We start from the raw sequence: 18080 nt of genomic DNA on the forward strand, positions 1-18080 counted from the left end.
GTTTTACCCCCACAACCTTCAGTGAGGCCATACCACCACGTGCAGAAGGTTTCTAGCCAGCACTCCTCTGCCTGTGTGCAGACACTTTTTTGATTATATATGTATATACTCTGTGACTGTACAGATAACACCATGCATGAAAAACCTGCAGTCACTTAGTGATACAATCTTCCAGAAAACCGACAAAACTACAGCATCTAATACAACTGAATTACAAATAATATTCAATCGTAAGAAAAGCAGCAATTGTGGCAAAGAACGCTTGGTGCTTGCGTTTTTTAAAAGTCACAACCAGCAACTACTGCTAGCTGACATTTTTGCCAGATGATTTCCTCTAATATTCAAGGCATAAAAGCCAAACTTAACACAAAATGATGCAACTATTAATCTACTTCAAACTTCAAAATTCAGTTACTTCCTTAACAGAAGGATGATAAAAACCCCCAAACTATCATATCGGATTCTGAAGTGCAAGATGAATTTCTGTCAACCAAAGAATATAATATAATCTCAACTATTAATAATCAACATAAACAATTTGACCTTCAAATGCACTTTACATATACTCTATTACTTTGTGACAGGCATTATAGATATGTTTTCTTTCTAGCCCCCCAAATATTTCACAATTAAAACAACTAGTTTATCTCCATTAGTAAGATGGTAAGGCATCAAAAAGCGACCTATGAATTTTTTTAAAAAGCAAAATCAAATACATACAGAAACATCTTTAAGTTACTTAAAAAAAAGATACAGGATTTTTTATATGGTTTGAGTAACTTCAGACTTTCAAGACAACTTCTGACTAATAATACTAGGGCTTGATCTTTGCGGATGAGTAAAGGTACTCAAGAAATAAAGCTAGCTGTTCCCCATTTTCATAGCATTAATTTCTCACCATCTAGCTCTTATTTATCCTGAGAACTGCTTTTTGTATGCTTATCCTTGTTCTAGTCAGCATGAAAGCATGACAAGATGCAAGTGAAACAAAGTTCTGAAAGTATCAGTGTTAAGGCTCCAGTGTTCATTGCTCACATCACAAACCTTAACCACAAGGCAGATGCACTATAAGTAAGATCAAATTCATTCCCTGAAATTCATTCATACACATGTACACTGGGATCAAAATTTAAGTGACAGCTAGCTGACTGCTAAAGAACATTTTTAATTTTGAGCTCTACAGTGACCAATGCATCATGGATCTAATTTTCCAGGCTTATTTAAATCTCCCCTAAAAGATACTGTGTTTTGCTGTGATCATAAATATAATTTCAATGAGGAAAAATGACAGTAACAAAGGTATCCACGTTTTCAGTTTCCTGAGCAATATTTCCCCATGGGTTTATATAAGGTATAACTTAGGTATATCTTGAAGCCAATGAGAAATGTAGGCAATATATGGGGAGATGTGTTCTACAGAATGAAAAACAATGAAAATTCTGATGAGCTGGAGGGAGACACATCGTAAATCTGAAGGCTAACACTGTATCCATAAATACTGACTCACTCACCTTCTAAGTGCCCATCTCCTGCAGTCACAGTTTTCCGACTAATTTCTTTTTGCGAATCCTGTTGCATGTTTTCTCGTTGTTGTTTGGTTTGTTGCATAGTGTGGGTCTTCCAGAGTTTGCGGAGTTCCTCAACTTCTCTCTCTGAGTCTTGAGTTTGCTCTTTCACTACTTTTCCTTTGCTAGTTATCTCTTTCTTTTGAGAGTTTGTGGTATCTTCACAACGTGGACATTCCTCTCCTGTCTTACTCTCTCCTTCTGGTTCTTTTCCTAGTGAGGAATCTTGATCGTTGCCCACTTCTGCCTCTTTGTTGTGCTCTTCACTACCACGTGATCCTTGCAAAGACTGCTGGAGGACATCTGCAATATTTTCACTAGGTTCTTGTCCCCCCTTTATAGACATTTCAGCACTTTCTGAACCTAAGCTGTGGGTACCAAACTGTTTAACATTTACAACCATTTCGGCACTGGGTTTTAAGTCACTGGCAGCTTCATTTGAGTCTGAAATGATTGTTAAACATTCAGCACTAGTCTGGTTTATTGTTTGGACAGATTCTGATGATGCTCCAGAAGATTTGTCTTGTCGAAGCTCATCTGAGGAAACAAGTTCCTCACGTATTGGAGAGAGTTCTGATTCTGTGAAGACATCTTCTGAGAGAGACTCCTCTGTGCTCCTTGGGGCAGTACTAGCACTATCATTGCCTGTATCTCGAATCCTAGAATCCGTTTCATCTGTATTGCTCTTTGCGGCTTTCTTGGAATGGCACAGCTCCCTTACAGACAGCTGTTCTACATCTCTGTTGAGCAAATAAGAACGTTGTTATATGTTGATGCCTTTTACATCGAACTCTTTTCTTTACTAAGTTTTGTTTAATGCTGAAAAAATTTAAAGGTGCTCTTAAAAAAACCAAAAACCAAAAAACAAAAAAACAACTTAAAAAAAACTTAATCCAGAGCATCAGCAATAAGAAAGAAGAATAAAATATGTTCTTGTCGGTAAGCTTATGGCAGACCTTTTGCCAGCATGACATACATAGGACTTCCCAACTTTATAACATTACTTTCACAAGGAGAAGCTCTCCTCTGAAACCAATAAAGATTGTTTAAGATGTTGAAGTGTAAAAATAAAATAAAAAAATGGGGAAAACAACAAAAAGCTACACACAACCATAATCTCTAGAGGTAGAAATTTTTCACAACCTTTTAAGCTTTGTCTACTAAAGAGGCCAGTACAATTGTATAGAACTGTCCCACTCTCTTATGAAGTTGACACCTTGCTCACTGGTAAGAAATGACTGGCAGAAATCATCTGGTCTAACCTTAACTATCTAAGCTAGTCAATGCAGAACAACAGGAACCATCAAGGTAGATCTTATCATTCTGCCCATGGGAAATACCTAACAGTGATTAGTGTCTTCACCAGTCAGGTACCTAACTTTGAGGACACCACTGTTGGGCAAAATAAATCCCAAACTACTTGGTAAAACTGAACAATTTAAAGAGCAGACATCAAATGTTGATAAATAGCGTAAGAAAAAAGCAAGCACAAAAGAACCTATTCTCCCCAAAGCAAATAACCTTATTCAAACCTGCCTTTCAAAATAAGCTAACCAGAAATTCTACGAGTTTTAGAAGAAGAGGACAAGGGGACTGCGAACATGCTCAACTATATCTACAGGACTCAAGCTTTTCCACTGTTGTCAAAAGAAACCTGAGGAGTACACAGCCTTCATAAAAAAAATCCTCATATTTAAGCATACTTCTGACTAGACTTCTCAATGCCAACTCCCTTGCTACCACAAGCACATTACATCTTCCATTACCAAGGATCAAATGCTTTTAAGAAGCTTGTACCTTAATCTCCCATCTTGAAGAAGGATAAATCCACTCCACATTTCTACAAAACTTTTTATTCAGTTAAGTCATATTACTGACACTACTGAGACATTGCTAAAATTCAGGATGTTTGCAAAACACATGCACCCTCTTACTCAAATGTTAACATGAAGCTGATATTAAGGTTGTGCTGATATAGTAATTTTGCTTACAAAGCATGTGGAGTAGAGTTTAGGATTTATCCCCTATTAGATTTGGCAGTTTCCTTAATTTTTCAGGATTATGCTGGTAATAGGTGCTCTTGGACAAGCACAACTTAAGGTTCATGAAATCTGTAAAAAACATCTGTGTGTTTTCATGTATATTTTTTTCCACTTTCAGCACAGATTGTGACATATACAGAAACCATACAACATGAAATTGCAGTTTTAAGAACCAAAGAATCCATCGGGTTTGTGATCAGTTTCCATTATTTTCAGTATTCAGATTGTTTTTCCAAGTTCAAACAGGTTTGACAGTTGGCAAAATTGGGAGAGGAGGAGAGGGTTAGTTATAACAGTGGAATATTTAGGAAAAAAAAAAACCAAATAGTGAAAAACCATGACTTAAGTCTCAAATACCTCAAGACACACAGGTCTTGTCAGATCTAGCTGTAGCTGCTGGGAGTTCTGGTTACAGACAAGAAATTTGAATTTTATTTTCCCCAGAGTTTACAAACATGCCTCAAATTTTAATGAGGTTAAGGCATAAAAGTGCTGGGACTGAAGAAAACGCTAGATGTTAGTGTTCCATTTAATAGTTTATAAAGCTGACAAGAAAGATAAATAAGATTGGACATAGAGGGCTCTGAACACACAGTGTGACCTTTCATTATCAGACACGTTTTCATTCCATATACATTTATATTATAAACAAAACAAATAGAAAATGCCTGTGTCACAAGAGCACAAAAATCAACAGGGCATGGATGGTAAATTTGTAAGTCAACATTGGCTCATTAAGAAACTAAACATACTAGGAAAGAGACTTGTTTTGTAACTGCAATATTATGATTCAAACAGGTAGATTAAGAAGAGTCATCTGATTTTCATAACCTCACTACTTGCTCTATATATCAGTTGAAGGAGGAGCTATGAGCAACTTTTTAAAACTCAATCTGGAAAATAAACTTCCAGAAAGCAGTCATGCTGAAGGCGTAATCATTCTACATCAAAAGCCCCAAAACTACTACTATAGTAATACATATATTAGTTGCTCTTTCAAGAAACACATGACTTCAGGCAGCAAACAAGACTGTGCCAAGATACCAGTTCACTACCAGGTCTCTGCTGAAACTGAACTTAAAAATGGTATGAGACAAGTTATTTCTTCTGGGTGTCCAGATACGCAAGATTATCAAGAAAGATATGCTTAGCATACTGCCTGTAAGAACTCTAAAAGGGCATTTTTCAGAGTCACTAAGTATCTTTATAGCTTACTTAAAATGGTTGCATTTTTTAGTTACACATCAGGGAAACAGCTTTACTCTTCCATACCTATAGACAACTCTAGCTCGGTTAAAGAAGTCCACTTCCCTGCAGTTAGACAGTCAAGGTAGTCTGCAAATGTTTGTGCTTTATAGGCTGTGATATGTAGACGTGGCATGATTTTTCAAATTTTTTTTTTTAAATCCTTTTTGGCTTTACTGTTAGGATTCATCCTATTTCTGAGGGCAGTATAAAAATTAGGCAGATAGAATGGAATAAAGATTTTTCATAATGCTACTTAAAGTCAGTTTTAAATGCTAAACACCAGCAATTAAAGCTCACCAATCCAAATTCACTCTGTTCACCCCAAACAAGGCTACACCCAAAGGCAAATATGCAGTTCCTCCCCTAGCCAAAAAGGCAAAAAATATACTCCTAATGTGACAAAGATATACACAAGCCTCAGAAAATCAGTCTTACAATCATTTATCAGAGCAACAAGAAGGTATGTGAAACTAGTTTGAGACGCAAGTAGAAAATGGTAAACAATAAAGATTTGCACCTAAAGCTGTTTAAGCTGGACTTCTGTATTCTGTACATCAGTTTTTAAATTACCGAAGAATCAAACACATCTGTTATTGTTTTCATAGTAGGTAAGGGGCAAAGGAAGTGGTGTGGTACCTCTTGCTATACACTGATTTTTAAAAGAGACTATTAGAGGAAACTAGAATCCATGTATATAGAAGAAGATTTATTCTATACAGTATACAGAATGTGAGAACTTAAGGTAAAGCAAGCTTTCTCAAGGGTCTTTCCACACCAATCTTTGATGTTTTTCTTAAAAGGGAAAACAGAAGAAAATGTGGTTTTGCGAGTTCTGTATGGTCAGCAATATGGCTACAGTTCATATTTACTCAAAGCTTTATAAATGCTATTCTTACATGCTTAATGAATCCTTAATTTTGCTGTCCACAATTTCCTTATACAGAGCAGCTGACATCACTTCTTCCATTGGACACATGATGCCATACTCTTCACAGCCGTTCTCTTGGACCAGAGGATCCATTTTATGAGGATCAAACATTATATTATTTGGCGTCACTAGCAGCACACCATTGACTGTACCCTAAAATGAGAGGGAAAAGAAGAAGTGGTAAATTTTCTCCTTCATATTTCAGCTTATTCTCCATTTTCTGGTAGGAAAACGGTGTTTTCTAATTTGTTTCTAAAGCATCTTAATATTTCTTTATTTAAGCAACTTTACACAGTTTCTTGTGTTTTGCAGTCATCTGGAAACATAACCATTTTTCTGGGGAAGCAAATTAATACCACCTACATTTCCAAAAGAAAACAGTTTTGTTCCTCACAACTACCTAATAGCTGCGTTGAATAAAATAAGAGAAGCCCTTGCACCCTAGAGGATAGGCTAGGCAGCTTCTCTGAGGTGAGATACATCCTTCCCGGATAACCACAGTGCCTATTGCTCGTTTTGCAAGAAACTTCAAGCACTGTCTAAAACCCGACTCTTAACTCTTAGCACTTTCTACTATTTAATTAAGAACAAAAGAGGAAGATCTTTAAAAACAGTCATTTATCTTCATTGTCTTTACACAAAAGCAACAGCAGTATCCGTTCTAACTTAATGGACCTGTTGACTGGTTGGACAAATACATTTATAGAATGAAACTACATTAAAAATATTAAAGATTTTCAAAGATGCAGCTGCACCAAGATGCAGCTTTGGATGGATTTAATCACAATCATACTGCTTCAGTACACAAATACAAGTAGATTTTAAACTAGTATGAAAAAATTTAAAGAAAGTTGATACTCATACTATGAGCTGTAGGGTTCTTAAACAATACAGGTACCAAGCTAATTTACAGTATGTTGAACTTTTTTTTTTCCCCCAAGCATTAGAAACACATGCAAACACCAACACCAGTTGCCTGCTAAGGAAATTCATTGAACTATTAGCACAGTAGAGTTGAAGCTAAAACTATAAACTGGAGGAAATGTAGCTTTAAGCAGGATGATAGTGATCCTCCAGTTATAGATCTCAAATCCTAAGGACTTTACAAATTTAGAAAGGCATTCAAAACTTCTGTGCAAGAATCATAAAAGAATTGCTTCATGCGCTGCTGAAGCTTATCAGGAATTGAATAAATATCCAGCTCACTGATAAACTGTTCACAGTGATTATACACATTGTGTACTGGGGGGGATTGTTTGTTTTCAGTTTTGTTTTAAGAAAACATATCAGCAGTACAACTACATTCCTTCCCATTTCCAGAAATTTGTTGCCAGCACTGTGATGGTTGATGACCTTCACAGCAGAAAAACAAAGATGCCATATAGTGAGCACAAAATTAAAAGTTATAAAAAACAAACCAAAAATAGTATTAATGCCTACAGCAATGACCAATGGTATCACTATTACAAAAAAATGAAAACAGTCTCAAAAGCAGTTCAGGCATTTGTACTTACGTACTCTTAGTTGTTTGGTGCCGTCAGGTTTTATATGTGCCTTTTAGAGTGCAAAGCATATGCTAAAGACTTTAAAGTCAGCAGAACATATTTACATAATTCTAAGGAGTTTAAGACACTGAAACAAAACTGTCACTGCTATTTCTTTCCCAGCGGTGTATTGTGGAAATAGACTTTCAAGGTGCAAAAAGGAACTCCAAAAGGATGACTGTGAACAGAAGTTTATATTTGGTTATATCCACTGTAGTCTAGAAAATAGTGGAATTTTATCAATATTCTCCAGATCTGACCCAGAAAAGTCAAGGCCACAGCCTTGATGGCAGTTGGACTAGATTATCATTGTAGGTCCCTTCCAACTGAAATATTCTATTCTTTCACTTCCCACCTGCTGCACGTGAAGCTTCAGAACTGTCAGGCTGGAGAGAAAAAAAGGTAAGGTTGTATGACTGCTCTAGCTGAAGGATTTAAACATTCAATACCAACTTCTAAAATGATGTATTAGTCAGTAGAAGCAATCAGTAATCAAGTTCACTGGAGAACTCCTCATTTCAGACTCAGATTTTGTCTTCACTTGTTCACTATTTCATGAACAAACGATCCTTCCTTGATAAATTACGTACAAAGGAAGTCTAAAGCTTTTGAGGCTGCAGAGGACTTCAGGAATAAATGGAGATGACACTTTCCTATCAAGGGGTGAGCTGTCACAACTGAAATATCACTCACGTCAACAATTTCCCTGGTTTTATGAAACACACAAAATCTAAATCTAATCTAATCAAAATCTAATCTAAAAAAAATTTATCTGTGCTCTCAAAAGCAAGTTAAAAGACTGCTTCAGCTGGCAGTCCAGCTCAAAAATTGATTAAAGACTATTTTACTGCAAAATAAGTTGAAAGTTTCGTAAGTCAATTTTACATTGCTTATCTGAACACTAGGGTCACAACATTAGAATACCATGTGAGAAGAACCAGTTGCACATCTTCTCATTTCAGTTACCTTGCTTCAGCTTCAATTTTAGCAGTTCAGAAAACACCAACTTACCCCTCCCAAAACCCACAGGCCAGGCTTGTCAACATCTTAAAGAAATGTCATCATATCCAGGACAAAAGTCTGTTTCCAGGGCAAATTTGAATGTCTTTAAAGAATTGTGTAGTACCTCACGTCTCGGACACTGAGGAACAATAGATACAATCCTTCTGCAGGCAAACGTTCAGCCAAAGAAGTATGCAAGACTACTGACTACATAAGAAAAACAAGTTTAAAGAGACTTTGTCGTAAATAGAAGCTTCCTAGAACAGTCTGACAATGACCTGTCTGATGGCAGAAAACCCCCAAACCTGTACATCAGGCAATTGTCCCGGACACGCATGAAAGACTCTAAAGCCTACCTCTGCAGCCTCAACAAAAGACACAGCTAGAATTCTAAAAGCTTGCTTATCTTGGTCTTAGAAGAAACCCTCAACACCAATAGGTAAATACTCAGCATAAATGGAATTACACTTTCAGATTAATTTTTAAAATTTATTACGCTGATAGAGAAATAGAGAATTAAACCTTTGGAACTATCAGGCTTTTATGTGTACTTGACTAAGAAGCTGATCAAACACTTCACTTGCAATGAGTATAAGCAGTTGAAAGATTATACAGATATCTTGAAAGCACTGGTTTTATAGCACCTCAACAAGAGATGACCTATTTCATTGTTATCTATTTAAAAGACGACAGGAGGCAGACCAATGCAACATTTCTGGCTCACAAGTTATTTGATATGGTCCACAGTTACTACATAAACACTTCAGGGTACTTCTCTAGAGAAGAATTGCTGCCCCAAATTTACAGGATAGAAATGAGATTCTCAATAATACACTAAACATCATTAATATTTTTGTCATTTTTTATTATTATTACCAAGGATCACTGAATGTTAATCTAGGTAGCTAGGTAAAGCTCAGGTAACAGCCAGATAAAGAAATATTTTGTTCTGTCCCAAGTTTTAATTATTTTTTTTCAGACATGCCAGTGTTTCTGCCACTTTCTCTGACAATTTCTGTGACTCTTTTATAAGACAAATAGCTTCTGTCTTTACCACCTTCTAACTTGTTTGCAGGAGAAAAGCTTCCTTAAAAACCTGTGGAACATTTATTACTCAACAGATGGAGTTTCTAACATGGACAGAAACCAAGTGCTACTGATTCTGTGAGGAAAAAAAAAACAAAACAAAACAGGTAACATCAGAACAAAAGTTGTAAGTGGGAGCATACGTGCATCTAGCCAACCACTGGTCAGGAATTGCTCATTGCAGTATGCTAGTCTTCCCTGAAAGATGGAAACTGAAGCAGCTCCAGCCTTTGAAAGCTAACACGACAGTTTTGCATAAGATAAAAACTACATATCCTCTTTAGAGTACCTGAAACTTCATTCCCTTGTTGGTTTGCCATTATGGATCAGACTTCTATGTTAGCATTCTTACAATACATATACTTCAGAACTATTGTCTCAGAGTAAGCCAGCGATGAACTCGTGAGCATTTCAGTACCACTGTGGGGGGTCGACCCTGGCTGGACGCCAGGTGCCCACCAAAGCCACTCTATCACTGCCCCCCTCAGCTGGACAGGGGAGAGAAAATGTAACAAAAAGCTCGTGGGTCGAGATAAGGACAGGGAGAGATCACTCACCCATTACTGTCACGGGCAAAACAGACTCAACTTGGGGAAATCAATTCAATTTATTACCAATCAAATCAGAGTACCTTCGGCTGGGGCTGCACGGCTAGAAGGCGCGTCCCCTGGGTGGTGGATAGGGGATCCCTCTCTGGAGGGTGCACCAGATAAAACTGAAGAAGGTGCCGTGAACCAACGCAGCCTAAGGGAAAGCCATGCTGACAGAAAAACCACTGGCCCTCCAAGTCATGGGGGTTGGGCAGGAGGCCAACTACCTCCTCCCGAAAAAAAAAAAAAAAAAAAAAAAAGTTGCAGAAACAACGAGCATCAACTTTCAAAAAAAAAAAAAATGAAATGGCGGAGATGGAGAAAATCAGTAATGAAGTGAGGAGGAGGAGATGGAACTGGATCGGTCATGTCCTGAGGAAAAAACCAACAGAAGACTGCGCTGTGGCCCTTGGGTGGACTCCAGAGCACGCAGCCGCAGACCGATCGAAGTGGAAGAACGATGTTCGCTCCTTGTGTGCCTCCTGGCACTGAGAGAATTCAGATCAGAAATCAGAGTAGGGTAATGAGAAAATAAAAACCAAATCTTAAAACACCTCCCCCCCACCCCTCCCTTCTTCCCAGGCTCAACTTCACTCCTGATTTCTCTACCTCCTCCCCTCTGAGCAGCGCAGGGGGACGGGGAATGGGGGTTGTGGTCAGTTCATCACACGTTGTCTCTGCCGCTCCTTCCTCCTCAGGGCGAGGACTCCTCACACTCTTCCCCTGCTCCAGCGTGGGGTCCCTCCCATGCAAAACAGTTCCCCATGAACTTCAACATGAGTCCTTCCCACAGGCTGCAGTTCTTCATGAACTGCTCCAGCGTGGGTCCCCCACAGGGTCACAAGTCCTGCCAGAAGACCTGCTCCAGCCTGGGCTCCTCTCTCCACAGGGCCACAGGTCCTGCCAGGAGCCTGCTCCAGCACAGGCTTCCCGTGGGGTCACAGCCACCTTCGGGCACATCCCCCTGCTCTGGCATGGGATCCCCCACAGGCTGCAGGTGGATACCTGCTCCACTGTGGATCTCCATGGGCTGCAGGGGAACAGCCTGCCTCACCATGGTCTTCACCATGGGCTGCAGGGGAATCTCCTCTCTGGCGCCTGGAGCACCTCCTCCCCTCCTTCTTCACTGACCTGGGTGTCTGCAGGGATGTTTCTCTCACATATATTCACCCTTCTCTTCAGCTGCAGTTTCAGTTGCACAGGTGGGGTTTTTTTTACCTTCTTAACTATGTTATCCCAGGGGCACTACCACCATTGCTGATGGGCTTGACCTTGGCCAGCAGTGGGTCCGTCTTGGAGCCGGCTGGCATTGGCGCTATGGGACACAGGGGAAGCTTCTAGCAGCTTCTCACAGAAGCCACCCTTGTAGCCCCCCCGCTACCAAAACCTTGCCATGCAAATCCAATACACACACTCTAGGTTCTGAAGTGACTTCTCTGATTACTCATACACATTTATGCACTATGACAGCAGATGTCCCAGTAGTTCTACAAAATACTCAGAAATAGGTGACAACACTGATGCCAGGAAAAAATCCTACAACATAGTGTTCTTTAGTGACTGACTTTCAATTACCTGACCTCCCCTACTGTCTTACAAACACTGAAGAAGACTGATAGCCTGACGGCTGCTCCTCATAAAATCTTCTTGGTTCCTTGCTTTTGGAGCAGGAAGAACATTCCAAAGCTCCCTCTCTGGCCTGGCTGAGCTGCTAAAAATATTTTCAGTGTGAATGTATTCTTCAGAGTAAAGAATAGCATGGGGACTTACTGACTAAGTAAAGCCCTTCCTATGCCCTCACCTACCAATATCAACACAGGGAGATGAGCCCAGCTTCTCCTTTGTGTTCATGCTCTGTCATGCTGTGTCTTCAGCACAAATCCCTTCGATGGTAGTCAAGTATTTGTTGAACATTTTAGAAACAGCTCTTTGACTTTATTTTATACAAATTCAATTTTCAAAATATTTTCAAAAAATTACTTGTACCACTAACATAGCTAGAGAGAGACAAATCAGCAAATCAGAGCAAAAGTATAAGCAAAAAGTATGTAGTGTGCATGCCATTGCCCAAATTCCTACATGACTCCAGTATATTGCTAGTGTTTGCTCTAATCTCCTAATTTTCTAGTCCTGGGGAAAAAAAAGAAAAAAGTCTATAAGCAGCTCAATCATTGATAAAGGACAGTAGGAAACAGTTTGTTCGGACATCCTCCACCAAACAGCCAGTGACTTGTTTCTCTTGGATCATACTTCTAACTAGTTGTTGAGGAAAAAAAGTATCAAAAGGTCTGTCAATGAAACTGAAGTAAAAATTGGACTCTGCTACTAAGTAGTTGAACATGATACTGTTACAGGAGGTTCTGGTTCTTGAACAAAACTCCCCAAAATACAACTTACAGAAGTCCTGTCCTGTATGCAAGACATATTCTAAAGACATGAAGTAAATTTCTATTCAGGTGAAGTTCAGATTTAACAGTCTCAATCATAGAATCATAGCATAGTTTGGGCTGGAAGGGACCTTTAAAGGTCATCTAGCCCAACCCCCAGGAGAAATGCTGAGCAACTTTATTACTGAAAACCATGTGGACACACTAAGTTATTAAAAATAGATCCCTTTAGTCTTAAAGCTGATCCAGAAAATATTAATCCAGATAAGCAAAAACATGAACATTTAAAGTAGCTTAAGCTGCACCTGCGTGCAGATATTCAATTCTGAATTGGTTTTAACTTCTTTCCATTAAAGTTCCTTAAACCTCAGGAAGTGGGAGTTGTAAATATTACACAGTATTGAGACAGAAATGCAAACAATCATAATAAAGGGAGAATTAGAGCCAAACTTTATAACATTGGTGAGCCCAAACATTAAGATTAGGCAGTTCAGTAAAACACACCTTTAAGAAGGTTTAAGAGGAAAACTGCTTGTCAGAAGTCAAATAGAAGTTACCTCTAAGTAATTGTTTTATGCTCTTGAACACACAAGGTAGAAGAAAAACTGTAATTCACGATTTATGAAGCTTTTATCATGAAGATAACAATTTAGTTTTATTCTTTGTTTCTTGTAGAAGTCTTGAACCTCATCAGTGTCCTCCTTTTCACTTCATGAACAATGTGTTTGTGCTTTTTGTGCTGGTATTGACAGGTAGGGGTTTTTGTTTGTTTTTTAAGCCTTAGTATTAGTAGTTTTCCTTTACCTACTGCTTTTCAAAACAAGGCAAATAAACTAGCAAGCATAAAAAAGAACAAAGAATTTCAAAGCTCCTCTATTAGTTCAGTTTCAATCAAGCAGACTGTTTAAGATACCTTTTTCTGCCTCTAACGAACAGTGCAAAGAACAAAAAAACAGAGCAGCAAACAGTGTGGCTGCAACAAAGGGCATGCCTACACACGCAATAAACAGCGGGTTAAGGTGTGACTCTGCAGCACACTGGTTACTCTGCACTGATTTATTGTCTGACCAGGATGTGGCATATTCACACCACCCTGTTTCTAACTGTTCCCAACACCCTGCCTCTAACAGCAGCCATAACCAGATAGCAAAGAGCAAATACTATAACAGAGCAACTGATTCCAGGCTCCAGCCACTGCATCTCAGAGAATTCCTGTGTGCTTGTCCAGGAAGTCACAGGAGTGACCAAAACAAACTCCAAACCTATACAGAATAAGCAGTCTTAAAAAGCGAGAAATGAGACAGTCTCACCTTAATGCAAGCCCTTTTGCATATGTGACATTAAACACATTGAAAAAGAGGCTTTCACTAGATTTTAGTCTATAAGCATCACTCACAGTGATGCCTGAGACTTCACATCTGAAGCCCTATAAAACAGTTAACAGTGAGCTTCAAAATCACATCTGGAGTGGGAAGCAGAGGATGAATCTTTTAAGTTTTCTCCAGAAAACCTTTGAATATTTATCATCCTGCATCATCAGGAAATGTATCAAGGAGAGGGTAAGATGACATGCCAGAGGACATTCCTACCACATGTGACAAAGGCTAAATTACATGCTAAACTTACGGAATCTAGCACTCAAATCTGAGCAAGTTAGCATTCATTTCTCTCCCCACCCACCTCCCCAAGTATGGACTGATACTGCGGTGGATTATACAACTCTTTAGAAACAGAATATTCCTTGAAGCTCTTAGAAAATAGGCTGTAAAGATGCAAGTTAAAGAAGACAGATGCTGTGAACAGTCATAATATTCTGATGAGGAATTACAGCACATAAATAATATTATATTTTTTCAGTACAGCCAATTTCTAACAGAGGATCACTGTTCTCAATTCCTCTGCATCAGAGCACTTAAAACCAAATAGTAATGACTTGTCTGGGATTAACCTAAAAAAAGCCACCTAGGGACGGAACGCAAGGAGTGAAGCATAATAACAGCAAAGTAGAACAAAGTAACAAACAAAGCTTTTCCAGTACTTGTCTCACCAACTTCTAACACATAACTTTCACCAATATACATGTCAAAAGGCTTCAAGTCTAGATATACATAGATCTGCAATCCTTTCCATCAGCAAAGAAAATAAACGCAGTTTTAGGCAATTCTTATTAATCTGTTTATCATTAGTGTAACTTATCTGCAAACCTGTTGCTGAGCAACACAGAATCAGCAGTATTCATATATATATACACCCAAACTTCAGGTGAAGGAGGAAGTACTACAAGTACTTTGAGTTTCTTCGCATTCATTCAGCTTGAGTGAAGGCATGATTTTTCATGATTAAAGTGTCTAATAGTCATTTTCTGTGGGGTGGGAGAGCAATACATTTTGTTTTTCTCCTAAAGTGTTCTGAGGTAAAGTCTTTTGACGTGACCTCGGTCCCTAAAAATCTGCACGAGACTTGTGCACTTATGAGCTGAATGGAAGTTAATTAAGTGCCGCTAACTTGGAGGTGTTGTGTAATGACAGCAAGAACTGTAACTACTGCTTCAAAGGAAAGGAAAAAAAAAAAAAAAAGATTTCTACCATACTATACCCAATACAGAAGTGTTTGTTTACAGAATCAGAGGTTAATTCTGCCCGCACTGTTCTGCTTTGGGAAAATGGAAGTGAAGCTACCAACTACATATTCCCTTATAGTTTAAGGCATGCTTTTCCCCACTGCAAGTAAAGAGAATTACTTATGAGAGATACTAATATAAGGAACAAACAGACCTCATGCCCTCAACACAAGAGAATCACTTAACAGTAGGGCTACAGGTAAGTTTGTCACCAGTTAATCACATTTTAACTGCTTGCATCACATCTAAGAAACAAGTGGTCTGGGAATCCAAAGGTAACAGTGAATAAAAAAAGAATATATTTATATAGACATATATGTATATAAGCTGATCCATCTACCTGTCTATAACTAAATTTTACTGTATGTTTATGGTTTAAATGTACTTTATTTTTACATCCCATACAGTAACAGTAAAACCTGAACATTTAAGTACCTTGCCATTAGTGATGTACTTGCAATTAATTTTTAGAAATTTCTCTGTAAATGCTTCCTCCTCTTCGGAGGTGGATGATACCACTCTTGTAGGACGAACACATGCATGTGCTGGTGAAGCAGCAGACTCTTTCCGTTGGACTCCATCTGGATCCTAAAAGGGAATATAAAAAAAAAAAAAAGCCCAAGACACTTAGCAACCTGCCTTTTTCAAGATTAAAGATTTTCTGCTGTTTAATTTTCGTTCTTTTTCTTTGACATGAAAGCAAATGTAAAAATAGGGTTCCAAATCCACTGCACTTTAAAGGACTGCTTTGATCCGAGAGTGTATGTAACTAACGAAGCACAGCGTAACCAGCCCATGATAAGAAATGCAAGCGGGCAAAAGATATTCAGCATCAACTTGGGAATAAACAACAAAATAATGATCAGAACTCACACAAGGAAACCATCTGATCTACTCAAATTTTGTGTATGACAGTATAAGTTAGCAGAAAGGATTATTTTTCAACTGCAACAGAAGTCCTATTAAATGTCTCTTATCTTTCCATAATATTATACACTACTTTATGTTGGAAGGTCAGCTAGTCCACCCCGTGTTCAAAGCAGGCCTAAGCCTATATTAGGTCAGGTTGCTCATGGCCTTTCCAGCTGAGTTTAAGTCTTCAAGGCTGGAGAGTCCACAGCCTCTCCAAGAAAGCCACCCCAGTGTTTAACCACCGTCATTGTATAAAATGTTCCTGTTATTTAACCAGGACCTCTTGTGCAGCAACTTGCAGCTGTTGATGCCCACTGTTTTACTACAAACCTCTGAAAACCCCAACTCTTCTTGTCCTCCCTCTAACCTGTCTACTAGGTAGTACAACACAAAAATCAGGTTGTCCATTAGTATTTTCTTCTCCAGACTAAGAAAACCCCAGCTCTGTCAGCCAATCCTTGTGCCTCATATGTTTCCATTCCCTGATCCTCTTTATGGCCCTCCACTGGACTCTCTCCAGCATGTCAATTGTTGTCTTATACTGGAGGTGCCAGAAGTGGACACAACACTGCAAACGCAGCTCCACAAGCCCCCCAGACAGGGGAATAATCATTTTCTTTAACCTGTTGGTATTCCTCTTTCATCTGCCACCTGGCATGTGATTAGCCTTCACCATCACAAGTGGACGTTTTTCAACACATCCACCAGGACGCTAGCCTCAACCTCTCCTTGGCCCTTAGTCTTTTTCTGCAAAGCTGCTATGTAGCCAGCCAGCCCCACCACATGGGGCTCTTTCTGTCCCACAGGTCTTAGCTGCTGTTGATCTTCACGAGGTTTCTGTTACTTCATCTCTCCAAACCCGATGTCCTTCTGATGAGCAGCCCTTGGCCTTCCCTCCAGTGTATTGACCACTTTCCCTAATTTTTGCTGCCCGCCCCTCCACCAAGCTTGCTGACAGTGCATTGTGTCCTCTGTCCCACCATTCAGGTCTCTGATGGGCAGATTATAAACAATGTTAGCCCCAATAGGGAGCCTCAAGGATTTGTAACTGTCCACCACCATAGAAAAACAACAAAACCAACCACACACAAATGCTGAATCACTTTAAGCCCAAAGATCCTGCCAACTTTTCCAGCCCATCTTGTAGTCCACCCACTCAGTTCACTTTTCCCCAGTATTGTAACAAGGATGCTTTGGAACAGTGTCAAGGGCCTGGCTCTAGTCAAGCTAAGTAGTTAATATTAAAATACTACTATTTATAAAAACTGTGAACTTCCATGTTCCCTTTGGTTTTCTGCTTTTCTGTTCAGTTCTATTCACTAGTACAGATTGCAGCTAAATGCCTTTAATCATACCCAGGAACATTATGCACAATTGTTTTCAGTTCATCATCTCTCTAGCATTACTTTAGCCTTTGCCTACATCTTTCAATTTTAGTTAGAAAGCAAACAAAAAAAACCGAAAGAACTTACAGAACACTAAGCTGAATTTTGCTGAAAAAGCTAACGAAGATATAATTAAAAAGCAAACTTTCTGGAGATGAGTTCTCCTTCTATATATGCCTTTCTCCTAAAAATTATGTGGTCACCTTTGTGACTGCATATAACTTAGCAAGTGGCTGCAAGAGTCCCCAGCTGATATCCAAGTCCACTGTGAATAAGCCAGCTATTTCTCATTCATATTGCCACGTGACACAGAAGCTGAATACTGGTGGCAGACTTTCAAATTTAATGACAACACCCTTGTCACTACATGTTATTTTGAAGCGGATTTTAAGTTTTATAGGTAGTAAAGCTTATTGGATCTTCTCAAATACGTGCATCTGATTGAATGAAAAAATCCTTCACAAAACCCAGCAGCATAAGAAAGGCTTAAAAATCTAAGCTGACTTCTTACATAAACACTGACACTAGCGAACTTATTGAAATACATGCTGAAATCTTAGCCTAAGTGTAGCAACATAAAAAACTTAACAGGGTTATGCAGGTCTTATATTAGCCACGTGGTTGTGTTAAGCTACTACAATGTTTGATAAAACAGAAACAAAAGAACAAAGCACATCATAGTTTGTATTTTGCCTCAACAGAGGTTCAGATGTTCGTTAGTTATCTTACTCAATTTCTAGAAAGAACTCATTGATTTCTATGACCATAGCA

At 38.8% G+C, this 18080-nt stretch overlaps 1 protein-coding gene across 3 annotated transcripts in view; it reads right to left on the bottom strand.

The window, feature by feature from the left end:
• The window catches only part of OXR1 (oxidation resistance 1), a gene marked incomplete at its 5' end in the record, with an annotated part of 88407 nt that overhangs the window by 42323 nt on the left and 28004 nt on the right, over window positions 1-18080 (bottom strand). For all 3 annotated transcript variants that reach the window (XM_082326684.1, XM_082326683.1, XM_082326682.1), the window contains 3 exons: window positions 1512-2305; window positions 5752-5936; window positions 15448-15600. In XM_082326684.1, coding sequence (XP_082182810.1) covers window positions 1512-2305; window positions 5752-5936; window positions 15448-15600 — 1132 coding nt within the window. The remainder of the gene's footprint in view (window positions 1-1511; window positions 2306-5751; window positions 5937-15447; window positions 15601-18080) is intronic.

This window comes from Platalea leucorodia (assembly GCF_965183815.1).
Source record: "Platalea leucorodia genome assembly, chromosome: 1".
Classification (NCBI taxonomy): Eukaryota; Metazoa; Chordata; class Aves; order Pelecaniformes; family Threskiornithidae; genus Platalea; species Platalea leucorodia.